The sequence below is a fragment of the Corvus hawaiiensis genome, chromosome 2, assembly GCF_020740725.1.
Source record: "Corvus hawaiiensis isolate bCorHaw1 chromosome 2, bCorHaw1.pri.cur, whole genome shotgun sequence".
Lineage (NCBI taxonomy): Eukaryota > Metazoa > Chordata > Aves > Passeriformes > Corvidae > Corvus > Corvus hawaiiensis.
In genome coordinates, this window is record NC_063214.1 from 23,676,237 (window position 1) to 23,704,210 (window position 27,974).

The 27,974-nt window shown below is 42.2% G+C and overlaps 3 protein-coding genes and 1 long non-coding RNA gene across 4 annotated transcripts in view; 2 read left to right on the top strand and 2 right to left on the bottom strand.

Moving 5' to 3' along the window:
• CEP97 (centrosomal protein 97) lies at positions 1-17,575 on the bottom strand. The gene is made up of 11 exons (XM_048293801.1): positions 17,325-17,575; positions 14,983-15,125; positions 13,882-14,040; positions 13,389-13,490; positions 12,801-12,914; positions 11,756-11,922; positions 10,461-10,625; positions 8,591-8,724; positions 7,303-8,077; positions 6,150-6,225; positions 1-5,406 (listed from the first exon to the last, which is right to left on the bottom strand). Exons 1-11 carry the CDS (start codon positions 17,374-17,376, stop codon positions 4,696-4,698), a joined length of 2,598 nt encoding a protein of 865 aa, XP_048149758.1. The 5' UTR covers positions 17,377-17,575; the 3' UTR covers positions 1-4,695.
• On the top strand, positions 17,487-21,435 carry RPL24 (ribosomal protein L24). Its single transcript, XM_048293803.1, has 6 exons — positions 17,487-17,681; positions 17,797-17,872; positions 18,948-19,058; positions 20,173-20,309; positions 20,708-20,771; positions 21,308-21,435. Exons 1-6 carry the CDS (start codon positions 17,677-17,679, stop codon positions 21,386-21,388), a joined length of 474 nt encoding a protein of 157 aa, XP_048149760.1. The 5' UTR covers positions 17,487-17,676; the 3' UTR covers positions 21,389-21,435.
• LOC125321259 lies at positions 18,978-24,450 on the bottom strand. The gene is made up of 2 exons (XR_007201503.1): positions 24,375-24,450; positions 18,978-23,461 (listed from the first exon to the last, which is right to left on the bottom strand). It is a non-coding gene; the product is annotated as an uncharacterized LOC125321259 (long non-coding RNA).
• ZBTB11 (zinc finger and BTB domain containing 11) overlaps positions 24,053-27,974 on the top strand; it is a 19,161-nt gene continuing 15,239 nt past the window's right edge. Inside the window, exons 1-2 of the mRNA XM_048293800.1 lie at positions 24,053-24,663; positions 27,703-27,938. Coding sequence (XP_048149757.1) covers positions 24,354-24,663; positions 27,703-27,938 — 546 coding nt within the window. The 5' untranslated portion in view covers positions 24,053-24,353. The remainder of the gene's footprint in view (positions 24,664-27,702; positions 27,939-27,974) is intronic.

Consider the following 27,974-nt stretch of genomic DNA (forward strand, 5'->3'; position numbering starts at 1 on the left):
TTTTCAATAAATGTACAAATCATTTATTTAAAATTCAAAACTCAGAGATACAAACAAAATACTTAAGAAACAATAAATCCAAAATGTAAACACTTATAGAAAATATATGAACTGTACCAATTTAACCACCCACCATTCTTCACAGAAAACAGCAAGAAATAGAAAGACAAATCAATACCCAATTGTTCTTTTTTTCTCAAATTCTAGTTTAGAGGTAGAATACTCCTGTGAAAGTCTCCAAAAAAATTTAATTCAGTAGAATTATGCTACAAATTAATTTGGCCCATATACTTATAAATGTAATGAAGCCAGAAAAAAAAGATTCTTACTGAGAGCTCTTGTACAATAAAATTTGGCACGGCACTTTCCAAGAGATAAAGCACCTTTCCTGATAAATACTGGCTTATGTTTTTGCAAGAAAGGGATCCTGTGTTTTTTCCATTACTGACAAAGAAAACATTTAAAAATAGACAAAGTCACAACTTTTTGGCAGGCATACAGAAAGTGTTTCTCAGTAACTTGTCCTAGAAAGCCAATCTGGGGGAAAAAAAGAGTGTAACTATTAAAAGAAGACATTTTGAAAGACTTTATGAATACTTGATGCATACTTATTTGGGTGGCACAGTCCTCAAGGGGGGAGTGGGGGGGAAGTTAATATAAGGGGAGGAAAAAGAAGAAGTGTCTTTTCTATTAGCTGGGGAACTAACCAGTTTATACATTTTATTGTCATCAGTCAGTCTCCACTAACTGCTACAATTCTATCCTCTCAGGAGAAAGTGTATCTGTGTGAGACACACTAGAACATCAAATTCAGTAAAAATTACCCAGGTAATCTCAAAGGAACATATATTCCATTTTTGCTCATCAAATAACCTGCTACAAGTAGAAACAAAAATTAGAATTGTTCAGACAATATATACAAATTCATAAAAAAACAGGAACAATTTGCAAGCTCAAATACAAACATTATTCAGAAAAAAAAAACCCTTTTTTTTTTATATAGAGACTGGCTGCTAAGTGCATTATTTAAACTGCGGCATGCAAATAGTAGAACCTACGGTTGTTTAAGAAACTTAACTAACAACAACTGCTAGGCTTCTACAATTTAGTTTAGCAAGGACTTTCTCAAGTATTTGCTGAAGGACATTTGTGGTTCAGAAACAGTAAAATAAAATTTGCAGTCTTAATGCCTTCTTGCTTTATGGTATATAGACCCACTTGTCCCAGCCTTCAGAGAAAAAGGCAGAAGAGTCATTTCTGCCACAGAGTAGCTGAAAATAGGCTTGCATGTGCCAGCTATCTCATTTGGGGCAAAACTACTTGTGTGGTACAATTTAAATAGTCCGAGCTATATTTATCTGATTTTTCTGAAGCAAATTAAAGAAGCATTTGAATTGTACTCACAACAGAGCTGGCAACATTACCCGGCAAATAACCAAGTTCTCTCTCCCACTAACACTGGAGGATTAGCCCAGGACAAAACACAAGAGATAAGCTTTTCTTCTACAAAGTACATTCTTCTGCTGAACATGAAGCCTTGCAAAAGGAAAGAATACAATATTAACACAGGAAAGTTTCAGATATATTTTAGGCCTTCCAATTCTTTTATGAAATTTCCATCATCTCCAAAGGAAACTGTGCATCCCTATCCAGGTAAAAGAATATTACATACCTAGATTATGGAAATTTATCTAAACAAAGATGAGTAAATGCTAAGCCATATATTAAACTATGATATTTCCACATCATGATTCTTTGAGAGCTCAAAACAGGGCTGAAAAGAAGACAATTTTAAGTATATATCCAGTTTTATTCCTTACTTTTCCACTGTATCCGTCATTATGTCTTTCCTTGTATGTATTTTAATGGTCAGGATTAAAATATTTTCTGTATATACAAACTAATTACATTTAGCCCTGTAAAACCTAATCCAAAACTTCACCATTCTTTGATTTCTCTATATTTAGGCAACTCATCTTCTACACATGCAAAACTTTTCAGAATGTTAGAAAAAAAAACTTTCTAGTATTTCACAGTTTGCCCAAAAAAGTAAGATAAAGCTGACTATTTGGTGGTACATGCTTTGCTGTACCTACATAAAACCACTTTTGGATATATAGGTTACACATTAATAAGGACAACAGCTGACCCAGGCATTAGTTAAAATAAGTTGCCTTGTCTTTGTGCTTGCAAGTCCTAATAACAAAGGAAATGTCAAGAAACATCTAGGGCTTCCATAAAAAATTTACTTTCACCAAGTTTTCCCCCTTTGATGCCTCCAAAATTAGTTGTTTCACCTCTAACTGTGCAGCAAAAGTGACAATAGAAAACAGCAGAATATGTATGCTCCCTCAGTGTCCTCAGTAAGTGAAACCTTGTTATTCAGGCAGTGGTCTAGTTCCTCCCAGGTCTTGCAATAAAGCAGTCTCCCACGAAAGAGAACTTACTGCATTGTTACACCTGACCACTGCTTCCACAGTGTAAGATCCAACAACTGCTTCATAGACTGAAATAATTCCTCTCTCAAAATTCAGAGAAAATCTCTGAAGTTTGGGGGGTTTTACATAAGATATTGACAATCAAAGAGCTGAGTCCTATGAACTGCAGATCCCCAAGCATGGCAGATTTAAAGCCAAGTTCAGAACCTTCAGAGGACAAGGGTATGATCATGTGGACTACACACTGCTTTGCCCAGGTAATCAGATGTTGTGATACATTAATGCACCTGTACCATTTTCAATACCCAAGCACAACTGTGCTCCAAGATCTAATTATGAATATGGTCATGCTACAAATGTGCTGTAACCACATTCAGTTAGAAAGACAGCACATTAAGAACCTACCACCTCAGCTGTTCTGGGTTTTCTTTAATGCTCCCATGTATGCAAGGCACAGCCAAAGGTCAGCCTGACTGCAGAGACAGCTCTTTGGAAAAGTTGGTGCTCTAGAACTTTTTTGGGGTGGGAGAAAAAGAGATCATGGCTACTCTATACACAGAAGCAAGCTTTATTCTTCCAAGATGAACTTCACCACTGGGAATGTGGCTGGTACAAGTCCAATACACCATTTATGTTCTAAATAAAGGGTATTCTGAGGCCTCAAGAAGATACTGGCCTCATACCAAACTCCTGAGTAGTGGTAAATTTCAGCTCGGAACCTAAAGCAGACATGCAACCAAAGCTTTCACAAAACCCAAATTATTTCACACGGTAACGTGGCCATCGGAGTCGCATTAAAAGAGCGCTAGTTGGTTTTAGTGACACCATAGCACCAGAAGTTAACCTGTGGATCCAGAGAATTATGATAAGCCTGTGTCTTTGTAACTGAGAAGTAAACAGCAAACTACTGCAACACCGGCCTCCCAGTACACATTGCAAAATGCAGCATCAGCAAACGCAACTGACCCCTGTAAATCACAACATCAACTTTTATTTCACTAGTGTCCATCACAAATCACATGGCAAAATAGATTTCCCTTGTCACTGTTGAAGTATACTAAGATACCTAGACTATGCTTTCCACTTTCCTGCTGCTTCCCCAGTGTTTATCTTGCCTAGCCATTGCTATGTTGGGTTTTTTAATGGGAAAGGGTCAGGTATCTCAGCATATTTCCTAACAGGGAAGAAATACAACTTTTTATCCACATCTAATTAAAATGTCAAACACTGGAGATACAGGGGAAAAAAACCAACCAAAAAACCCAACAGAGATATGAGGAAATAGTTTTAAGTCATGGCATTTACTTTTAGTATTTATACCTGTAGGTAGAAGTAGTTGTGATCCATCAAACTCACTATTGTCTCGAAAGCCATGCAAATCCAAACCGCACAAGGACATTAGCATCCTTGTTGAGGAAAACATACACCATCAACTCCCCTGCTGTAACCCAGCAGTGTAGCCTTGGAAATGATGTTCCCAAATCACATGCTCTTCGGAAATTCTTATTTACTCCTGGCTGCTACTGGTCCCATTTTGAGTCTTACCTGAGAAAGCAGGGAAATTCAATCCCAGGGCAAACAAAGGTCAAGGCTTGTTTGAAGCTGCCTGAGGCCTCTCTCCTGTAAGTCCTTATTTCAGTGTGTATGTAAATGACCTAATTCCTCGCCAGCAGCTTCAAGTTATTTACAAAAAAGTCACTGACTCAGACACTGGTTTTCTGGAATGCATCTTTGATACACTGACCAAGCTACTCTTGTTAAAGTCAAAAGAAGTCTGAATTTTCATCTTTCTCAGCAGGCTGTATTCTGCCTATGACAGGATACACTGCCTGTATTGACTCCATTTCTTCCCATATTGTTTGCTTCTCTTTGCAAAATAAGAACTTAATCCTTCTTTGTAGGAAAAAAACCAAATACTTACTAACAGTCACCAAAGCGAATTTACAGCAAACATTACCACCACTGCCATATCCACCCCCCAATCTTCAGAATTCATTTAATGGAGGCCAGTCATTAAGATACCAGTTTTATGTTTGCAAATAAAGTGCATAATGATTGTCACTGAGAACTTCGCTGATTTTAGCATAGTTAGTGTCAATCCTCAGCAACATCAGTAAAATAGTAATTACAACATAAATTGTTAACATGAGTCAAAATCTGAAACAGCACACATTAAAAATAAGTTTTGTACAAACAGGAAAAAGAAAGAGAAAGGAAAGTGAAATGGAATCCCTAGTCCTTTGTGGAAATAAGCCCATTATACAGCTATCCCAACATGCAGCATCTGAAACGAAGAATCATGGTCTGTTTGCTTCCCTTCTATTCCTGAATTCAGTTTGTAGCTTTCTGGTGGTGTCTGACACATTTCACCTTGGACAGGGGAAGATGTATCTTGAGGGAGCTCTACAGAGACGGTGTCAGAGGAAGAATCTTGGCTTTCTGCTGACACAGCAATTTGTAGACAGCTGCCCTCCATTTCCTCATTGCAATCTGTCTCTTCATCAGCCTCTTCCAGCTGCTGAACAGATTTCAAATACTGCTGTATCAGTCCATTGTCCTGCTCATTACTAGAGCTCTCTTTACTTTGCCCACACTCCCCAGGGCCATCCTCTACATCTGAAGAACATGCTGAAACAGACTTGCCACATTGTTTGATGGTTTCCATTGAAAGGGAGCTCTCAGTTTCTTCAGCTAAACTCCTTTCAGAGCTACACAGGTCACTGGCACGAGTCTGATCAGCCGCAGAAGAATGAAAACCAGAATCTGGGAACTGCAATGAAGACTTTTCTGGAAGATCATCCTCACTAGCTGGAACTAACAAAGCAGAACTAACACCTGGTGGGGTTTCTTGCTCCACTGTGGATGACTGAATAGGTGGTTTGAAGGAACATGAAGTACCGGCTGAAGGGATCGCAGCACCACCTAAATTTTGCATCACTGAAAGCTGCCATTGTTGAAGGGATTTAACCTGTAAAGTACAGAGAAAAATTCATTATGAAATGCAACTAAAAGTATTTTGATTTCTAGAGGATTGATTTCTTGCATTCAGCATCCAACCTCTAGTATAAAATCTAAGACCAAGTGACAAACAAAAGGCTTGCTACGTCTTTAGGGAAAGTTTGTTCTTCCCACTGAAATCACGGCTTTTAAACCTACATGCCAAACACTGACAGAGCACACAAGCTCCCACTTCAAGTACCTGAAGAAAATGAAATCTGTTCTTAAAACCAGAAAGGATTTATCTGTTTTTAAGAAAACAGCTTTATTTTTGGAAGAATAGCTTATTAAAAGATGTATTAATAACTTTCCTGCCTCAAAAACAAGTTGCTCACAAGCAACACAGCTTGACGTCAATTTGCCACGGGCATTTACCAGTCACATCATTCTTCACAGTTCTGCTTATGTTTATTTAGCTTTTCTTGCATTTTGTCTTCCTTCTCACCAGGCCACAATTTAGTCTTTAGTAATAAAACCAGTGTTCTTGCACTAATGCTTCTGAAGGTTATTTTCCTCCACAATGCCAGTACAGCAAACAACACAGCAGTAAGATTCTATTAAACCACCCAAATCATCATCGGAAAACCTGAACCATATTGACTATCTCTTCAAGATCTGCAGTATGAAATAATGCAAATTCATATATAAGCAGATGCAAATTCAAATTTCAAATTCACATGTAAGCAGAAAAACAAGAGGACTAAAATTACTTACCTGGTTCCAAAGAAATTTGACAGCTTCCTCCTGTACAAGCCTCTGCATTTTATCTTCCTCTCTTTCTTTTCTTAGTCTGCAAGAACACACATCCAAAATTTATGCAGCTTAAATAAGCAACATTTGGGTAACAAGAGCAACAAGCATAAAAATGCCTACTTATGTAACAGCACTCTTGAAAGATACAACGGAGCCTAACATTAAGAAATTACTGCAGTCTGGCTTGCCATAAATACCCAGCTGCTGACTTCAAGTTTCTTTTTCAGTCACATTTAAATTCGGCTTCCTTTTACTGCAGCACATTTGTTGGCTTAGCTATAATGTGTCTTTTTGTAAACGGAACCTGAGCTCTTATTTTTTCCTGTACAACTATCACCCCCCACACACACCAAATAGTACATCTTCATTTCAAATTATGCTGTCCCCATTGATACGTGGATGGAGTATGATGTGTAAGCACTGGGAGTTTCTGGAGGTTCACTGAGCACTCAACTTCATTCACAGAACTTATGTCACTTGTGATAATGAAGAAAAAGAGCCTGTCAGACTGACAGCTCCAGGCTGATCCAGAAAGATATTAAGTAAAATCCAGAATTTTTGTCTTTGTCTTACAAATTGAGAAACTTTGACCATGATCTCCTCCAAACATGGATTCACAGGATCAAAAATTAAAACAGAACCAACCACAGAATCATATGTTAAAATTGTATCATTTTCAATTTAAAATTTAATTTAGAATTTCCTCTACCAACAAGGTAGAGGAAATTCTTCTTTTCACCAGCAACAGAAGAATGACTGTCAATATGGACACTTGATTTACAGACTCTGTAATTGTGAGGAGACAAGTAAAAAAAAAAATCCCACTCAGCAATTTCTATTTTGAAATATGCAAGTCCTGCTTATAGAGGAATAGAAAAATGTGTTCTAACCCAATCCATTTATAGAAGGCACTTTGAGACTATGAACAGCTATGTGCAAAACTGTGCCTACTTTTACAGGAAGTGATCCTGTAATGTAATCAGTTTTATGTGTCTGATGCTAGGTTTTACTGTGAGTAGTTATATCAAGGCCCATCTGTATCTGTTATGAAATACTCTGGAATGATGGTTATATTCATACAGACTTGAAAATACACACCATGACCTCAACTTACTTTTCTATTTCAGCAGTTAAGCAAATGATGTGTTCCTGCATTCTGTTTAGTCGAATTTCATTCCGCACTTCCTTGGCTCGAGGATGGTAGTTCCTCGTGTAAAATCCTCTCCAGGAAGCTTGAAGGTTGGTAGCTGCTTCAGTCATCCTTTGCAGTTCAGCTGCACCTTGATCAGCTGGTGCTGCACCTTGCACAGCCAATGAACCAGACCTTTCTTCTGTCATCTGGTCAGGACAAAGAGTTTTTACTCCTGATTCAGCAGCTGATGAGGTGCTGGGGTGACTGTGCAGAACTTGGCTTTCAGAGGCCTTTAAAGAGTTGCCAGTCTTTGCAGCCAGGCCAGCTGTTCCGCGATCAGGAGCAGGCACCTGTGGCATCTCTTTGATATTCTCTTGTGTTTCCACACTTCCTGCTGCTCTGTTAGGGTGCTCTCCCATAACAGACAAAGCTTCTTGCTTGTTAGTTGTTTCTCTACTACTATTAACATCTCTCACACATTCAATCACTGTATCATCATCATCTTCTTGGCCCAAATTGATTCCATGTAGCTTCACGTCTGAAGCAGGAGACACTGGAGACAATCCTGAAGCAACTGGCATAAAAGTAGACTCTGAGGATAAAAGGCTGCTGTTTAGTTTGTCTTCATCTGTCTGTACATCTTCAAGGTGTAGCTCCTTGGGAAAGCTTCTTTCACGAGGAAAAGTGTTCTTTACTGCACAGGAATGATCATTGTTTGCACTTGGTCCAACCCAAGAATTCCTCTGGATGACAGGTTCTAGACAAGCAGAAAGAGACATTCTAGTATTAGAGTATTTCAACAATAATAATAATAATAGCTCATCCAATTCATAGGGATTCACAATTTGGTTTTGACAGTTAGCAACTGGGTGGGTAAGATGATCCAACATGCTAGTAATGATGAGCATAATTTCTGTATTAGGACAATACTTACCACAGTAACATCCAAACTTAGCAAATACCAGGTACAAACTGCACTTCCTTGGAGAATAAACTTGTATAAAACAGAAAAATCAAAGTAGTAACTCTTTCGTTTGTTGGATTGGGTTTTTCACCTAACCAACCTACTAGCATTTCAAGACACAAATAAGCACGGACTGGATTTTTTTAGAAACAAAGTATAACTTCAGCTGAGAAAACAGATGAACAGAATAAAATAATAACAGGGCCTTGTTCTTAAATTCCCTCCACAAAGTTAGCACAAAGTTATGTTCAAAAGAAAAATATTTATCTCCACAGGTAAGATCACGGGTGTAGATAAGCTACTTACCCTTTTCAAGAACTATCTGTGATGGCTGGGCCAGGCCACTGTATTCATGAGCAACTGGCACTGTTTTGCTGGGAGCAGAAGATGTAGGTGGTTCCTCATTTTGGTTTTCATGCATCAACTGCCTCTGGTGGAGTCTAAGCACAGAGTGCAGCAACAGATTTTATGTTTCTTTTAAACTTTCTTTTGTACAGAAAACATCTAAAAGAAACTATGAACTATTCCAAAGGAAACAAGTGATCAAAACATTCTAAACAAGAGGCTAGTTATGCAGACTCCTATACCTACAAGACACTAACAGGACTACTCACAAAGCAGGGGACTGCAGTCTTTTTCTGCTCCCCTTCCTCCTGCCTCTCTTTCTTCACTACACATATTAAAAAAGAAAAAAAAAAAGAAAGAAAAGAGAAAAAGCCCAACATGCAATTCTGACTACAGACTGAAAACCATAAGGCATTACTACACACAAGGAAGGCATGCAGATATTTTAAGTATCTAATGTGGAATACATTGTGTGTGTAGGTATAGACGAGTTTGAGGAATGATGGGAGTGTCTTTTACATTTGAAAGTGAGTGAATCAAGGAATAGGTGTTCCTGTTACTAAAGGCCCAAAATCCTAGTACAAATCACCGAATATTGCTACAAACAAAATCATCCTTTAAAACCCAGAGAACACATGGCTGTTTCAGCCCAAGTAAATTAGAAGATCATGAGGCAGAGATTGAACTGCCCTATAAATCATATATGCATGTGCATATACATGGGTGAGGATTTGTGGGGATTCCTTTTTCTGATAGGGTTTTTTGGCTTGGTTGTTGAGGTTTTTTTTAATTTTTAAAGAGCTATATTTAGCAGACCACCTTCCTGAATTTTCCCCAGAAACATCATGTGAATGCCAGAGCACTTAGCTAGAGATTCCAAGGTCAAGATGCTTTGACTGCACCTTCTCCTCAGAAACAACTACAACGCTGCTACAATTTTCTCCTGGAGGCCAATTTACACTTGCTAAGCGTACAGTAACTCCTTCCAGATGCTCCCAAGTTTCTGGCCCTTTTGAGGAGATAGCCTTCTTCTAACCACAACACTTCTGTTGCTCAACTTTTTAACCACACTACGCCACTTAGGTAGCTTGCTCCTGGGAGCTGAATTTTCTGCTTTATCTTTCCACAAAAAAAAGTTTGTCAATAGGTCCTGGGGAATAGAACAACCTGTATTGCTCCATTTTCTGGCTTCTAACCAAAATTAGTTCACCTTTTCATGGATGAAAAATGCACCATGATAACTCTACTTATCTATTTGCACAGATCTTAGCAAAACAGCTACTGCTGGCAGAACCAGCAGCCTCTCCAGAGGCCTTTGCTGACAGACCTCAGATGCCAGATACAGACGGACAAATGCATCACTGGGAACAGTGTCCCTCAAAAGACAACCTTAACTTTAAAACGAAGAAAGAACCTGCCAACAATAAAAAAGTGGCTAATACACCAGTCCTCATTTACAATTAGAATGAAAGTTAAGCAAAGCTCCTTTTTGAAGTTTTCATCATTTTTTCTGTGGCAATAGAAACCCCAGTACAAAGTTTGTTTATTTTAATCACAATTCTAACACAAACTACCTTCAGAGTCCTACAAAGCACAGACTGAAAAATATAAAGAATTTTCCCCTAGATGGCCCAGAAAGCAGGAAAACACTCCTGCTGCTGCTGCCTTGCCTCTCATTCCCATCTTGGACGCATACTATACATTACACTTTGCATCTCCTGCCCCCACTGTTGCTTTGAAATACTTAAAATGAAATCTTACTATATCTAACACATAAGATACATAATTATGTTCTCAATTACATTGTCTAACAAAGAAAGTAAGTTCTCACCTTTGCTTACTCAGTATTTTTTCCAGTTTGGCATCCTCTTCAGTCTGGAGCCCATATGCAGATATGAGAGGACAAACAGTAGCCAAGTACTGAACTAGCTGAACATGCTGCCCAGGTCGATATGACCTTCCTTTCCCTTGACTGTAGAGCCATTCTGCTTTCAAACTGTTAGGAAGGGGGAAAATGGTCACCTTTAATGAATGGCATAAAACCAGTAACTCTGTGTTTTTAGTGGGTACCCAAGAGCTAATCTACAAATCTAAGCAAAACTTGGAACATGTTCAGTGCCCAGGGAATGCCATTACCAGAACAATGAATAAAGTATTCATTCATTTAAGCATCGATGAAACAAACAAAAACCCCCCTATTTGTCCCAAACTGTGGGGTCTTTGCTTTGTGTGTAATCTTTGAGCACTGAAAACACATTTGTGTCAATGAACTTATCACCAAAGCTTTCACAGAAACAGAGAAGTTCACAAAAACATGCAAAATAGACACAGAGAGCAAATCTTGCCCAAGTATTCAACAAGTCTGGTTTTTAAATTAAATTAATTTCTGCCTGAAAATATTTAATATAACACACTGACATGTAATAATACTGTTAATACAGAACACCCCATTATTAATGAAAAAAATGTATGGATTTCTAAGAGGCAAGTTTTCAGGAAAGTCACAACATGCTATGGTGAAACAGAAATAGAATTGGTTTACCTTTGACCAAGAAAAGGGCACACTTTTATTTTAGTAACAGGGAAAAAAGGACATTAATACCCTAGAATACATTCATGTCCTGGACTAGAATGCGTTTATACTGGATAATACTTATGCTTAGACTCTTCTGATGTCAAGAACTTTGTCATGCAGATATCATAGTGATATAATGACCACAAGGATACAGTAACAAATGATTTGACCAAAATAATATTTAACTAATTAATAACAAAAAAAAAGCCAAATGTAGAAATGCACACGTAAGTCATGCTTTTTATATAAGGGCACATTTGAGCTTCCCCCAAGACAACAGCTTTAACACCTGCTGATTGTCACATTCTGCAAAGTCAAAGAGGCTGTAAAGGGTAACAGACCACTGATGAATTGGTACCACAGTTTTGCTTTGTAGAAGTACTTCTGTGAGTTGAGCAACAAAACAAAAGCCTAATTTCATACTTTTATTTAAACATGCTGGTGATCCTACATAACTCCAGTGCAACAGATGAAAAATTTAGCTAAAGCAATTTTAGCTTAGCCAAATTTCATTTGATAATTTTAGAGATTTAATAATACTATTATGTCACCTTTCCTTCTGAGAAATCACATATCCATCAAGGACTTTAAGGTTCAGACACCAGCTGACAATATAAGGCCTGTAGTCAAAGCCAGGGACAGAAGGTGTGGCCATCACACAAGGATTGTTCATAACTGACAGCTGTTCCAATTGGCGAAGAGGGGCCAGGAAAGAAACCTTGAGAAAACAAGATACATTTGTTAACTGAACAGAACACAACACATTTCTCCTAGATGCAGCTGGACAACTCATGCAAAATAACAGAATGACAAATAAATCAAAAATCACATTCAATTTTTGAACACAAAGGACTACGAAGAACCTTCTATCAACTACTGCCATCTCCCATTAATTCTTCAGTAAGTGCTATTAGTCCTTGGAAAATATTACCTTGTCTTAAAATTGTGGGAATGGGGCTTTATGTATAGAAAGGTACAGCACTTCTATGACTCCAGTTGACTAAAACAGGTGTCGGATTTTGAAAACGAATAAACAAACAAAGAGCAGGCCAGAAAGCTGGAGAAACACCGTCCTATTTTGAAGAGAAATTATTGCCAAAAAATTTTCCTCCGACTTAAAATCCCAACCAAGAGTTTTGGCTGCTACTTACAATAAACAAACAAAACAATAAAGACAAAAGTCACAGGCAGATTATTCGCTTCTCTTACACAGTGTTTGAAAAATAGGTCAGCGGCAACAAGTGCAATTCAAACCTATGTTCTAAACACAGCAGCTGCAGAAGCAGTTAATCAGCTCAGCTTTCAACTTTCAGACAACCACCAAAGATATGAATTTAGGCCTGAAAGTAACATCCTTGAATAATATAAAAACATAACAGAAAAAAGACAAAGTTTCTTTCCAGACTAAATTTTAAAAGATATCACCTAGCTTGTGCAGCTAATGCAGACATGGTTATTACACACAAACAATTAAACTATTAAAAGTTGGGTTGTTTCAAAGAAGAGAGCCCATTTTCAGTTAGAACCTCAAAACACTGTTCAACTTCCTTCTTTCCATCTACCAAAACACAAGGTGATCTATCTTCTACATCTTACCTCATTTAAATCTCTGATTTCATTTTCTGCCAAAGAAATAACAGTCAAACTCTGAGGTAGGCAAACTGGGGCAGTGCGAAGTGAAGTTATAATATTTCCATGTAGCAACAGGGTCTAAAAAATACAGTGATTAAATGAATGTTTGCTCAAAACCCTCAGATTTCTTTTTCAGGCATGACCTTACAAAAATACATGCAAAAGAACTATAATTAAGGCTTTCTGGTCACAGTTACCAAAAAATGCGCTTGGAAATGTTTTTCTCTACAGTGTGCATGCCAGAATAGTTAACAGTATGTTTTGTCTTGATTCTTGATAGGAGATAAGAGAACAAAGAGCTATGAAGAAGATATCACCATCATATCTTTACCAAAATCATTGGAGTGGTTACATAAAAACCATTGCCTCAGTTCCTGCAACTTGAAAACAAGGAAGAGAATTCTTACACGCTTCCCTCTAGAAATTACAGTTAATTAATTAAGATGCTCTAAGAGCTAGTGTTTGAATAGTGAATGTCTAAAGGAAGAACTTTTCAAAGCAAATTTCCTTATGTAAAGAATGCAATAAAAACAGAGATAGAATAACATCTACCTTCAGCGAGGTAAGCTTGGAGAGATCGCTTAATTGAGCTATGTTGTTGTCCGACAGATCAAGATGCTGAAGAGACAGACAGGAATTGATTTGTTCAATGGCCTACAAAAACAAAGAAGTCAGTTACCCACAGTAACTCTTTTTTAGCCACTAAATAAAACCAGGTATCAATAACTATAAATTATTTTGAAAGCTAAAAAAACCATCAGCTAAGTAAGCCAAAATAAAAACCATGTTTTAATACAGTCATATTTTAAAGATAATAATTCTTTTTCCTGTTTTGGAGATTATTTCCTTATTCTCATTTCATTTTGAAACCTTTTATTTTCCCAAGACAACTCTACTCCAAAAGCTGCCCTCTTCTATTTCATAAGCCAGTAGAGAAAACATTAACATCGTTGTTCCAATCAAAACATATTCAGATCTCTTTGCAGCATTTTCCAAATTTCTATAACACAAGATTCTGGTAAATGCAACAGACTAAACACTTTACCTTAAGGTTATTTCCTGCCAAATTCAGCCATTCCAGGTGCACCAAATCCTTCAGCCCTTCCACATACCCAATACTATTATGAGGCAAGTTGAGCACTCGGAGCTTGGTCAGTTTTGCTACCCCCATCATTCGCACCAGACGATTGTTGGCTACAGAGAGCTGCAGATGGACACACGAAAGAAACACTTTTAACTACACAGACAGAATAAGCTTCTACTTTTAGTAGTTAAAAATCTACTCAACAGATACTTGTTCAACCTACGTATTTCATTTTCAAGTAAATAACACAGACAAAAAGCCTGCAAGAACCAGGAAATAAATTACTGATCAAAGAACATGTCTTCACAACTCACTCCACAAACTTAAGAGGAAATTCTCCTAGCAATAGCTAAATAAAGGAAAAAGAACGATGAATTGTGTCATGTGAACACAAGGTTTTCATATCAGAATTGCCAATTCATGGTGCAAATTGTTGCCCCACTCCTGGTGTAAAATTGCACTTACTGTCAATATGGCAGAGGACAAAATATATTTCACAGAATTCTCAAACAGGTCCTGTACTAACAGGACTGTAAACCACAAACTTTTTAAAGGGTAAATCCTGATTAGACATACATTTCAGTAACATGATCACCAAGCTGGCAGTGTGATGAAGGTTTGTTGTAGCAACAAACCCCACCTCTGCCAACTCAGTGTAGCTTGCCTGTAGAAGTTATCAGGCAGCTTCAAGTCTACCCAGAGGCAGTTTCAGTGATAATACATTATTTCTAAGGTTACAAAGCTCAAGCACTCAAAAGCTAAGAATTATCAAAATTTGAGTCATCAGTGACTTTTCTAAATGTTCTTATGATGCCCCTCCCCCATCAGGATTTATTTAGCTCATTTTTAGTTACCCAGGTAATTCACAAAACAGCCTCCTCCACTATCAATTGTAGACCTCCACTGAAAACAAAGCCTTCTACTTTAGTTAGCCACCATTTATTTTCCTCTGAAGACAGTAACTGCTAGCTTACTTCAATTGCATAATACAGCCTTAAGGCAGAAGATGCTAACATCATAGCACCATTATCTGATAACAACTTCAAATCAAGGAACACTGACCTGCATCAGATTCCTGCATTTCTCCAAGTGTTCCAATTTAATTATCTGGTTTTTGTCCAGAATCAGAGTCTGGGTATCAGCATCACAGGGCAAGGTTGGACCCAGTTTTTGCAATCCTTGACCTGAGCAGTTGACTACCAAGCCTTAGAATAAAAAGGAGAAAAAACAAAAAAAAACACCACAAGGTTTATATACAAGAACATGTACTGAAAAAGCAATGCAAGACAAACAGATTTGTTTTATAATGGACGCAGATAATTTGAAAAAATGGATTAACTTTCTTTTTTATGTAAAACTGAAGCAAATTACTTCAGCTAAAACACCTCAAGAGTAACTGATCCAATTAATGGAAGATATACATACCAGACACTATCCCAGTTAAGAACTCTAGCAGAATTCTGGGAAAGTCACAACAGAGCCTCTGAAGTGAGATGCAGCAAAATTCTGGCAGCTAAATTTAAAGGTGTGATCCTCAAAACTCCAAATTTCAAAAGAGCCTAAATTTTAAAATTCTTCAGAGATTTTAAATTTTGAGCAGCTTGACAACTACCTATGTGTAAGCATTCTAGCTAAACTAAGAAGCCATTCATGCAGCCATACTACAGTACTGGGGGCATTGGGAGGAACAAACTGTGAACAGGCTAGCATACCATTTACTTAATGCAACACACAATTAAAATGTCCCAAGCCAAGAGGGCTATTATATGAAGTTAAAAGGCAAACATTTGCCATCTACAGGGAGCCTGAATCACTGGGTATCCAAAGTGATAACTGATAATAATAATTTTCATACATTAAGCCTCTGCTGTGTATTTGATGTATTACTGTAGTGCTCGTTCTTCTCTTACTATCTGTTCAGTAAATAATGCTTCCTTTTTCAGCAACATTTCCAAAACAGTGTTCTCACCTCACATGCTGTACACATATTAACTCTTACAGCTTACAGGTTTTTGAGGTTTAGTTATGCTATAGATGTAGACAAACATTTTCTGTGTACCATTTTGTCAACTAGAGACCATGGATTTCTAAGAAAGATGTCTGACTACATTTATTATATTTCCACTGTTTTCAAATCCATGGCTGCCACAAGAGCTTTGTAGAGCAGCAAGGCAGAGCCAGCAACCATCACACTCCTGTCTTTGCACATTCAGGGAGAAAGTACTGCTTGTTTCTCACTCAAGTAGTCACTTCTGCAACCACTTGGTCACTTTGATTAACAGAGAAACTTTGCATCTGCTCATTTATCCAAGAGTTTGTTACAGAAATTCACAACTGGCCCCTCTGGACTAGGGGAGAAGCAAAGACCCGCAGTACCGAACTGCAAGAGTAATCCTTTTATTCATGTGCGTGAGGTGTCCCCTTCAAACTGGAGGACTTGGAATGTGGCTTTACACATGGTTCTCAGAGATTTCCAGCATTCAAGTATAACTGCTACTTAATACACACAACCATTTGCAAAGAACCTGTATTTCTATGGCGACATCATCCACCTGCTTCTCTATTGATCCAGACATCCCTGCAGTCAGGCTTGCTATAATCACTTCTCCATGATGCCAGACAAAGGAAGGTTTTCACAGAGGTGTTAAACGAGCCTGAATGCTGGCATTATTTCCCTTGTCTGGGGATATCCTTTATAAGCACCTTCAAGACTCAGAGAAGCATAGGTCCCTCTTTCAAAATGGTCTGTCCTTCTCTGCCTTGTAACAAGCTGGAGTCCTTTAGTTCGCTTGCTTAAGCATGACAGTTCCGTATACGGCATGAATCATATGTACCTGTGTAACTCTAAGAAATTAATACGATTCCATTCTATAAAGACTCATTGATATAATACCTGGGGAACGAGATTTTCGTAATAGGCTTTCAGGAGCCATGAAAACATTTCAAAATTGCCTATTTCTCGTTTGGCAGAAAGCAAGGAACTACACCCTCAGAAGTGGCGCTGTCTCCAAGACCTCTCAGTCCCCCCCCCCAAGGGAAACCGGGCCCTATTTCATTCAGATCCCGGCCTATAAAGGTTCTACAAGGCTGCGCGATCCTCAGCACGATGGACAGCCGCTCCGTCCTGCCCCGAGCCAGAGGCGCTCCTCAGGGCGGGAAGCGGTGCCCGCTCGCCCCGCGCTGCCCCGGCCGCTTCCAGCCCCCGGGGGCCCTCAGGGGCCGCCTGAGAGCGGGGGCAGCGGAGCGGCTGAGCCGGCCCCTCACCCCGAGAGGAGGGGGCACCGCCGTCTCCACAGCGCCGAGCCCCCCGCGCCTCTCCGAGCGCCACAGCACCTTTCGGGACTCGCAGGCCCCCAACAAAGCGGCCCCGCCGGCCCCCGGCACCTGTCCGGGGCTGCCCTTACCCGCTCCGGCCGCCTCATCCCCCGCCCTGGCCGCAGCGCCGGCGGCCGCCATGCCCCGCGCTTGACAACACCGCCAGACAACCGAGCACCAGGCGCCGATGGGCCAGACCGCCCCGCCACAGGAGACCGCGCCTTTTGTCCTGGGTAGAGCGGCGGGTCCCACGTCCGGGGCTACGCCGGGGGAGCCCGGCCGGGTGAACGCTCCGCGAAGCCCCCGCGGTGCAGCCGGGGCGGGGCGGTGCTGCCCGGCCCTGCCCTTCCCGCTCCGCTCCCGTCGGGCCTCGCGCGCCGCTCCCGACACCGCCTCCCGGCGTCCCCTCCGCCTCTCCGGCCCCTCGCAGCCGCCGCCATCATGAAGTGAGCGCCCCATCCGCCGCTATCCGGGCCCATCCGCCGCGGGGAGGCCGCCGCGGGGCCCCGGCCGCCTCCCCCGGCCACCCGCGCCCTCCCCTAACTCTTCTCTCCCGCGCAGGGTCGAGCTGTGCAGCTTCAGCGGGTACAAGATCTACCCGGGCCATGGCCGCCGCTACGCCCGCACTGACGGGAAGGTAAGAACGGGGCGAGCCCCGCGGTCGACGGCGGGAGCGGGCCCTGCGGACGGGCGGGGAGCGGAGGCCGCGCCTTTGGGGCTGTCCGGAGACGCCGGTGGTCAGTACAAGTCGCTCGTATTGAGCGGTGTGAGAACAGCATCGGTGTCCAGGTGCCGTAACTGCCGTCAGAGCTGCTCCGCAGGAGATCCGTGCCGTGCTGTAATTTGGGATTGGGTTTTAGGATGAGGTTTGCAAAAGGGGTCTTAAAATAAAACAGCAGGTGTAAAGTACCAAAGTTTTGTAGAAAATGCTGCTTAGACATCCTGCATCTAATGCTGAGATTTGCTAGAGCCAACATCTAGTCTTCCAAATTAATTGAGTAGAAATCTTTGGGGTAAAATAGGGTGGAGAGTCCTTTCAAGCTATCGTGTCATATGCAGACAGGACTGTCACTGCCTGCAAAAAGAGGGCTTGGCTTTTGAGTATCTCAGTGCAGCTGTCTTGGTCTACAGAATCTCCTGCAAAATGACCCAGGAGATAGACTGGTTGAATCCTTGTGACCACTCCTGGGAATTAGGTTGTACTTTAAATTGAATTACATAGCTAATAACAAGCCAGCCTGCTCATTCTGCCTGTTGTTTTAGACAAGCAGGTTAGTGTCACTAGGCAAGAAGGAACTGGGTGGAGCATTGATCTCCCTGTGTTCCCTAGGCCAAGTTTTGAGTCACTTCACATACAGGAAGTACATTGTTGCTTGAGGACAGACACTTGGAAGGAATGATGCTGGACACAGCTATTGATGCTGTGCCTGAAATACACAGCAGCTCTGGATGCAAGTGGTAATTTGAACTTTTTTTTCAGAAAAATGAAGCTGCTTCAGAATGCCTTGTAAGACATCAGTTTGACCAATGTAACAAAATTCAAAACTTTAAATTTCTTGAATTATCTTCTAAAATTTTTAATAGTCAGGGCTGTGTTTAAGAACTCCAAAAGCATCAATGTTGAAAAACACTGACTCAAAGAATACTTAATGCAAACTGTGATAATGTCTTCCATGGCAACAAAGCTTACACAAAACACTTTGCCTTCCCAGGTTTTTCAGTTCTTGAATGCAAAATGTGAGTCTGCATTCCTTTCCAAGAGAAACCCCCGTCAGATCAACTGGACTGTTCTGTACAGGCGTAAGCACAAGAAAGGACAGTCAGTAAGTACATACCAGCTAATGGCACTGTAAGTTGGTGACCAAAAGATGTGGTTACTGGTCTGTTAGAGGTCACTTGAGCTTGCCAGTGTTCAGCAGAAGCATGACCCAGGTCACCAGGTTGAAGACTGGTCAATAATGGTGAAAATGTGAGCGTAATTACGTGAGTTTATACACCACTTCAACAAAACCATTGCATTGGTGTGGTAGCACTTCTTTAAAGGACCACTCAGAGCCACAGTAGGTTCAGTAGATCTTAATAATTGTAGGAATGGCATATGTTTTTAAAAGTTAGTTTTGGGGAAGGTGGGTAATGCTGTTTAATAAGCAGATTTCCTAAAAGTTTGGTCTTGTAAACTTCCTGAATAGTGACAACATAGGGAGCTGATTCCAGGGTTAGGGGAGCAGTGATGACACTCTTAATATAGTCTCCTTGAAAACGTTAGGCTGTGTCTTAGCAGGTCTTTTCCTATGTAGCTTCACTGCATGAAAAGAATAAATCATGAAGGCACATAGCATGAGGTATCTCCAGTGCTCTTGTTCAAATGTGTGCAGCAGAAGAGCTTTGAGAAGGCTTACATCAGTGCAGTAAGTCAGCGTTCTTGCCAGCTTGGTTGAAGAAAGAAAGTTAATGCATGATGGCTTACACTGCTCCCCAGCACCTGATCCCACTTGAATAGGTGTGGAGTGTCGTCCTTTTAGAAGACACCATCAAAGGTTTCTCCTTCCCTTTTTTTCTTGTGGGAGTTACAGATGGCTGAACTTTTGACATTATTTTTAAATAATTTTTTTCATACTTGCTGTAGAAGCCTGGAAGATAGAGGGGCTAATGTGTGTGTCTCCAACACTGATAACTGGATAGCTGGGGAGCCAACCAAGGACTGTTGGTAATAACACACTACGGAAAGTACAGGATGTGGCTGGAGAAGGGGCCGTATGGAGGTAGGGCAGCACTTCTGTGTACTCAACAGAAGGATTCTCTGAAGTGAGGAGTGAAATTCTACTTTGGTGTACAGTTTTAAATAGCTTTAATCTCAATAGCAGCTTGTTTCTGTAACTGTCGTGTATTTAATGTCTTGTGATGCTAATTGTCTGTGTTCGTCTCCTGCCCTCTTAGGAAGAGGTGCAAAAGAAGCGCACGCGCCGTGCAGTGAAGTTTCAGAGAGCCATCACTGGTGCCTCTCTAGCTGAGATTATGGCCAAGCGAAACCAGAAGCCCGAAGTACGAAAGGCGCAGAGGGAACAAGCTATTAGGTGAGAAGTTAGAGATCACTGGAGCTATCCCAAGCTTTTCAATGATTACAGTACTTTTCATACAAAAGCTTAAGCTCTAGGTGAGCTCCGTGTTCTATAAGATTTTTGTAGGGTTTTTTGTTTGCTTTTAATCTGTGTATTTGTATGTAATACTGAATAATCTTGGCAAGAGATAGTAGCAGCAGAGAGGGGTCTCTTCGTGCACTCTTCCATTGTATTCTTGTGATACACAGTTCTGCTGTCTCTGTAGAAATCTCCCCAGGGGATAGTGAATGTGGAGGAGAAATCTGCAGTAATACATTCCATTCCTGATCTTGGGATGCTCTTACAGCGCTGAGACAAGGAAAGAGTGAATGGCAGACATGGATAACTTCCTCTTTTTTTCTGTGAATTAACAGGGCTGCAAAGGAAGCCAAGAAGGCTAAGCAGGCAACCAAGAAAACAGCTGTTTCTGCTGCAAAGGTGAGATGCTATAGGAAAATAGAAACTATGAAATGGAATATACCATGCTGTAACACAACACACAACATTCTGCTGTGGCACTTTATTGGAAATTCTCATTTCTGTTTTGAGGAAGCAGTTTTGTAACTTTTTGATGTGAAAGTTCCTCAGCTAGACTTTTGTACTGAAGTTAAACATACCCAAACAGCTGCATAGAATGAATCTTTTTTACAGAATAAGTAAATATTACAGTTAAACAACTTTTTGACATAATATCAGATATAATTGATAAAAATTTGTCTGAACATGACATATTCACTATCTAGGAACTTGGTAACAATATATTGATGAATGTTACCATGTTTCATTATCACTTATGAATTAGTGCCATACGCTGGCTTAGTGTTATGTGTGTAAACATCTGTTAACATGATCCCAATGTTACAGGTTTTAATTCTAGTTTGATCTGATCTGATTTCCATCAAGAGTGTATATAGGGATACATGTAGGACTGCAAATAAACAGCTTTTTGCTCATACTTCATTATTTCTCTCCAGGCCCCTACAAAGGCAGCACCTAAGCAGAAGATTGTGAAACCAGTCAAGGTTTCTGCTCCCCGTGTTGGTGGAAAGCGCTAACTTGCCAAACTGTTGGTCATGCTGAATAAACATCTGATGGAATTCCATTACTTGTGCCATGGTCTGCTCAGCTGTGTGAGATATACTGAAGGGAATGAATCTGTGAAATAACCATGTCTGGGTTTTGCAGACTGAAAAGCATCTTCCTGCCATAAAACACTTGGTTTCTTAGACAATCTGCTGTATTAGCACGTTTCCCCACTCCTCACTGAGTGGCTAAGCTAGCAGGGGAGATGGAGCTGATGCCTTAAGGACAGAACAGCGCCTAAGCTTATTCTGCATCTATGACAAGTGACATAAAAAGAGGTTTCTAAGCTCAGACACAAGCTAAAGGAGGTGTGAAGCAATACCATCTGTAAGTCACTTAAAAAGGTCCTGTGTTGTGGAATGCATGTAGCAGGATCCAGAGAATCAAATAAGGAAAAGGTTAAAAAAGGGAATGGATGGTTTCACAGACTGCATGGCATTTACACACAAAGGTTCAGATGCAACTTCTGGGTTGGGAAGTTACAAAATGATTAATTGCTGGAAGCTGTTGTCAGGAAAAGGATGCCTGTGAAGATTGAATGACTTCCAAATACAGCTGATGAGCTGCTGGTACACAGTCAAAGCTCATTTAGGTTCATATTTAACTTCCTGGAGGCAGATATGGGTTCCCTTAGTAATTTTCCACCCTCCCACCGCTAGAGGGATTGAAATTCCTCATGGGAATTCCTCTGTTTGCATAAGTAACTGCACTGTACAGACAGCATGCCCAAACTTTGCCACAGGTTTGCTGGACAGCAATAGCCTTGGCAAGGCAAGTTCCTGACTTACTAGAACCACAACAGGAACCTTCACTATTTTCTGGATCACTTAGTTGTCTGTTGATGCCACATCTTAATGCCTGTTAGCTCTTAGGGCTTGGTTTGTTACCTCACTACACCTATCAAGAAGAAGGCAGCTGTGTTGTCACATTTCAACTTCCTTCGAAGCCCTTTTGGGCTTCAGAAACAATGGCTGTAGTGGGCACTGTGGGTTATGGGCTATACTTTTGAGCTATACCTTGTCTGGGTTTTAATAAAATAGATATAGGTCTGGATGAAGGCTGCAACCCATTTAAAAAAGGTCTGTCATGGTTATATTAATGGAATTTGCACCATGATCTTCCGACAATTCTGCTTTTTGCTATTTAAAAAACCCCATAGGGGCTACTCATGTTTAGATTGAAATTTAAGGCTTTTAAACTAGTTAACACACTTGAAAGGGAAGGAGCCAGAAACCGGAGGGGGAAAGAGAGGAAGAAAAATCGCCTGTAGTTAGCAAGGAAAGGAATTTTTAATAATTTAAATCTGAAGGCTGGAAACACTGAAATTTACCTGTGCTACTGGTGATTAGATAAATCACATCAGTGTCTTGTAGAAAGCACCTGCTACCCTGAATGTGTCCTTGTGAATGCTTTCAGCTAAGAAGCTGAAAATCAAGATGAGCTTCTACCATCTGCTTGAAATACCATTAATGATATATATAGAAATTGATTGGCAGATATGACTAATTAATAAGTCAGTATTTGTTAATGCTTTGAAGTTTGCAGGCTTTGGCTGCCTGGTGTCACTGCAGTGGTGCACAGAAGTGCTTCATGATTACTCTTCCTTGATGTTTATTTCTGAGTTCTAACTGATTTGGGGAGAAGGAGTAAAGAATTAACAGGTTATTCCTCCCACAAGCTGTGCATCGAGTGAAGCAGGCTGTTCTAAGCAGGGCCTTAACCTGGTGTAACAGCACGTTATTCAACTCAAACATAGATGTAATAGAATGAATTAACATGGAAATTAATATGAGCCCTTGTGTTTACCTAATGCAATGTAATTGATCCTCTATCAAGTATTTATCATAAAAAATGGAGTACCTAGGTCTGTCACAGACCCACAAAACAGTTTAAGTTAAAAAGGATCTCCAGAGGACATCAGTCCAACTCCTTCAAATCGTGTTTGTTTGGATCAGATTGTTTAGTATCCAGTTGAGACTTGAACGCAGCTCCAAGGACGGAGATTCCACAACCTCCTTCAGGCAACCTGTTCCGGTGTTCGACCACTGCCATTTTAAAACAAAATAAATCAAAAAACTAAACACAGAACCCTTTTTTCTATATAAACAGAGCCTTTGGCCAGCCTCGCTCCATCTAGTCAGAATCTCTGTGTTTGGGTGATGCCTTAGGGGATCACTGTGCTCCAGGTGCGTCCTGCCGGTACCGAGCACAGGGAGGAAGGGTCGCTGCTGCGCTTTGCCTCGGTGCGTCAGCCCGCGGTTCCTACCTCTCATCTCTGTTACGGATGTAAAAACCAGCGCAAAGCTCGGACAAGTAAAACGCGCAGTCGACATCTAAAGGATTTTCTTTCTTGCCTCTTACAAATAAAACAGCGCGCACTGAGCGCCCCGAGGGAGGCGTGGCTGCGGCGCCGGTGCTGCTCCCGGCCGCCACGGAGGACGCTGCCAATCTGCTCGCAGCTCTTGCCCCCGAGGCAGTGCTGCGGCAGAAGCCGCTCGTTTCGGCGCCAGGGCTGCACAGGGATTTACTCGGGAGCATCCCCGGCTCCCGCAGCCACGACCGCGCCCCCGCCGCGGCCTGTGCCCGGCTCCACCGGGGCCGCCCGGCCTCTCCGCTGCCCGGTTCCAAGATGGCGGACCCGTTCCCCCGGGGTGCCTTCCCCGCGCGCCCGCCCCTTCCCGGCCCCTCCTGCGCGCGCGGGGCTCCGACCTCACTTCCGCTTGTGCAGCAGCCATTTTGTCTTTCCGCCGCCGCTGCTGCCCGAGCTTCTCCCTCCCTCCTGCCGCCGCGGGCCGCGACACTCCAGTTCCCCCCCGGGCGCGGCTCCCGCCGGGCCGGGGCCGATCCCGACCCCCCTTCCCTTATCTCGGGAGACTCCTCCGCAGCCCCGGCGCGGTTCTGAGGGCGCGGGGGCGGCTCCCGTGCCCCCGCCGCGCCATGTCCAGCGAGGAGAGCTACCTGGCCATCCTGCGGTACCTGACGAACGAGCGGGAGCCGTACGCGCCGGGCACGGAGGGCAACGCCAAGCGGAAGATCCGCAAGGCTGCCGCCTGCTACGTGGTGCGCGGTGGCACCCTGTACTACCAGCGGCGGCAGCGCGACCAGCAGCGCTTCGCCGAGCTGGAGGTGGTGCTGCAGGCCGAGCGCCGCGCCCGCCTCATCCGCGCCGCGCACCTGGCGCCCGACGGCGCGCACCGCACCCGCCTGCAGACCTGGCAGGGGCTCTCGCAGAAGTACTGGTGGAGAGGTGAGCGCGGCGGGCGGGGGCGGCGGGCGGGGGCGGCGGCCGGGGCACGGCGCGGCTGCGGAGCCGGGGCTGCGGCACGGAGCCACAGAATTGCGGCTGGGAGGGACCGCAGTGGGTCATCCGGTCCCGCCTCCCTGCTGAGGCAGGGTTACCCCAGAGCACATGGCACCGGACTGCGTCCGGACGGTTCCTGAATATTTGCACTGACGGAAACTCCGCAGCCTCTCTGGGCAGCCAGTACCGGTGCACGGTCACCTTTACAATTTTTCCTCCTGTTCACGTGGAACTTCCCGTGCCTCAGTTTCTGCTCGTTGCCTCTTGTCCTCTTGCTTGGCACCACCGGGACCTTGCTCCGTCCTCCTGACACCATCTGTTTAGATATTTATACGTGTTAGTGCAGTCCCCTCTCAGTCGTCTCGTCTCAAGGCTGACTGGGCCCAGTTCCCTCAGCCCGTCCTTGTAAAAAAGATTTTTCAGTCCCTTAATCATTCTTATTGCCCTCTCCTGGACCTGCTCCAGGAGTTCCCTGTCTCCCTTGTACTGAAGGAACGTCCGTGTGCCCTCCCCAGCGGGACCAGGAGGGGACTGTCGCTTGCTGAGTGACCAGTGCCTTTAAACGCCACCTCGAAGCACGTAGTCTGTGGGCAGTGACATTGTGTCACACCCTGAGAGCCAGGGCTCGCTCTGCACAGTACAGCTTGGTCAGCAAATTGTCCAGGGCTTCTTGTCTGGTAGTGGTACCTTGCACATGTGGAAACACGGAGTATGGCTATCCCCTCCAGGTCTTGCACACCGTCTGCTTAAGACAGTGACATCTCAACCTGTGCCCTCGGTATAGGGTGATAATCCATTCCACGCGACCCGGGTTAGCTTTGGACCTCATCCACGAGTGTGATGGTGTTCATGTTTAAGTTCTACAGCTGCCAATGGTGGTTGGCAGTCCTGGCACTCATTGTTATATTTGTCTGTTTCTTGCAATGAGAAGCTGAAAATACCAGACTAATTCTCAGCTGCGTTCTGAGTGATATCACAGCTGTTACAAATGGTGGTGCCTGAACAACAGCAGTTCCCAACTGGACCTTCTTTTGGCTGAGGAAATGGCTTGATAATGTGTTCCCTTTGGATTTAGTGTTCTACTTTTAGTCCTAGGTATCCATTAAACAAGTAGCCTGCTTTTCACTTGCTGTGGGCCCGGTGTGTGTCTGTACTGCTTCTCTTGTTCCACTTTCTTCATCCATCAGCAAGTCTCTCATTTCAGCTTTAGTTTTCCCTATTTTCATTTGGAGGGGTATTGCTCTAGCTGCAGCCCATCCCTCCAATCCAAATCTCATTGACTTGAAGATCCTTTTCATGTGAAAAAGGATTTGGCATCTCAAAGCTGATATATCCATTCTGGGTGCTGGTTTCCTTGCCTCTATCTGCATTCTCATTGTCTGCCCAGCGTTGGACTGTTCTGGCATCAACTCTCAGCCTATGCTGGAAGCTTCCTCCATGGGCCTCAGTGTAGCTTCTGTTTGTCAGGAGAGAGCATTCTGTATTCTTCGATCTTACTGGTCACCTTTGTTTGCACATCCTATATTCTCTTACTTCTCTTGCACTGAGAATACTAAAATTCATTCTATGCTTTCAGTTCAAGTATTACGTTTCTTCCCTGTGTCTCCTTTAAAACAATGTTTTCCCTGCCATTACAGTACTTTCTGGCTGCTAGTGGACAGCAGCTTTGGCCCAGCTGTCATCCTGAGATGGGCATCATCTTGGGGTGTGTCTGTTCTGTAACTGCAAGGCAATAGGCTGGAGAATGGCTAGGAAGGGTGTTAGAGGTGTGATTTGAAGGCCAGAGACTTCCTGTCTTATTTCAGATGAAATCAAGGAAATGTAAAAATGTTGAAATGGGCATGAATGTCCTAGGTTGCCTTAAGTCTGTGTTTTCCTGATCCTTACAGAGATGTGTATGTATTGATCATGCATGTCATGCTCTGAGAAGGTGTGAGCAAGCAAGTCTAAGTCTGTGTCTGCAAAGGTTTTGAGTTCTGCTGGATTTTGAACCATAGAGACCCAGCTGCTATGTATGCTTTTATATTGTCCTAGTGAAGAAAATGAATTGGGATTGAAAGCCGTGCATGGAAAATGCCTTGGTATCTAGAAGAGGACCCTGGGCTTAGGAGCTTTTGAGTATCTAAAATTATTTATAGAATTACAGAATGTGCTGAGTTGGAAGGGACCCACAAAGATCATTGAATACAACTCCAGGCCCTGCACAGGACACCCCAAGAGTTACAAGAGTCATCCCCAAGAGCATTGTTCAAGCACTTCCTGAGCTCTGTCAGGCTTGGTGCTGTGACCCCTTCCCTGGGGAGCCTGTTCCAGTGCCTGACCAACTTCTGGGGGGAGAATCTTTTCCTGATACCCAACCTAAACCTCCCCTGGCACAAATTCAGGCCATTTCCTCTGGTCCTGTCATTTATACTTGGTTACACTGGTAAAGTACTGGTGGGAAATTGATTTATTTAAATTCTAAAATCATAAGCAATTGATTTAAGTCAGTGTTAATAATGCATATCCATGTCATTGCATATAACACAGTTGATCCTAATTTTGCAAAAGCCCTTAAGTGAGCCTTCCAATTGCCATCCTCTTCAGTAAGAACAAGCCATTTGTGTGGGCTAAATGCAAGATTATGTTACAGCTTTTATTACCTTGGGATTATCAGGCTAAATGTCTAAATATAATTTTTTTTTTCTGGCCTTAAAAATCTTTCCAGGAGGGTTTGCTTAATGTAGTGACATTCTTAATGTTCTGTCTCAAATTACCAGTAGTGACATACAATATCATGCAAATGGTGTGAGAGAACCACAGCTGGTAATAATGAGTCAGAGAGGGAAAGTATAGATGTCTGACTTCATTTTTCTTGGTTACTATGTAATATTTTCGATTATTAATTATCAGTGTTTTGCTAATCACCTACATATTGTAGTTATGTGTTTAAGGTAAATTGAATTAAGATTAGAAGCCTAATCAAGCTGCATTAATTTTTCTTAGGTATTCTTAAGCAGGTTAAAGATTACATTAAAGAATGCAGCAAGTGCCAGGAAAAGCTAGATCGCTCTAGATCTCTCTCAGATCCCTCTGAAATGCTGGAGGAGCTAGGACTGGATGCAAAATCTCATGAGGACAGTAATGAGACAGATGATGAATTGAGTAACACAGCATCAATCCCAGCTGCATCCCCAAAGCCTGTGAAGAAGAAGCCAATAGCAAAGCATGAGCTTGTATTTGTAAGTACCATTGTTTACATCTGAATGGATTTGCAT

Bases quoted from the DNA above. Each gene is read 5' to 3' on its own strand.
- CEP97 (XM_048293801.1), bottom strand. From the start codon at position 17,376: ATGGCGGCCGCCGGCGCTGCGGCCAGGGCGGGGGATGAGGCGGCCGGA. The intron at 15,126-17,324 runs GTAAGGGCAGCC...TTTTATTCTAAG, and splicing joins GGATGAGGCGGCCGGAGCGG to GCTTGGTAGTCAACTGCTCA. The intron at 8,725-10,460 runs GTGAGAACTTAC...CTCTGTGCTTAG, and splicing joins AAAATACTGAGTAAGCAAAG to ACTCCACCAGAGGCAGTTGA.
- RPL24 (XM_048293803.1), top strand. The intron at 19,059-20,172 runs GTAAGTACATAC...CTGCCCTCTTAG, and splicing joins AGCACAAGAAAGGACAGTCA to GAAGAGGTGCAAAAGAAGCG. The intron at 20,310-20,707 runs GTGAGAAGTTAG...GTGAATTAACAG, and splicing joins CAGAGGGAACAAGCTATTAG to GGCTGCAAAGGAAGCCAAGA.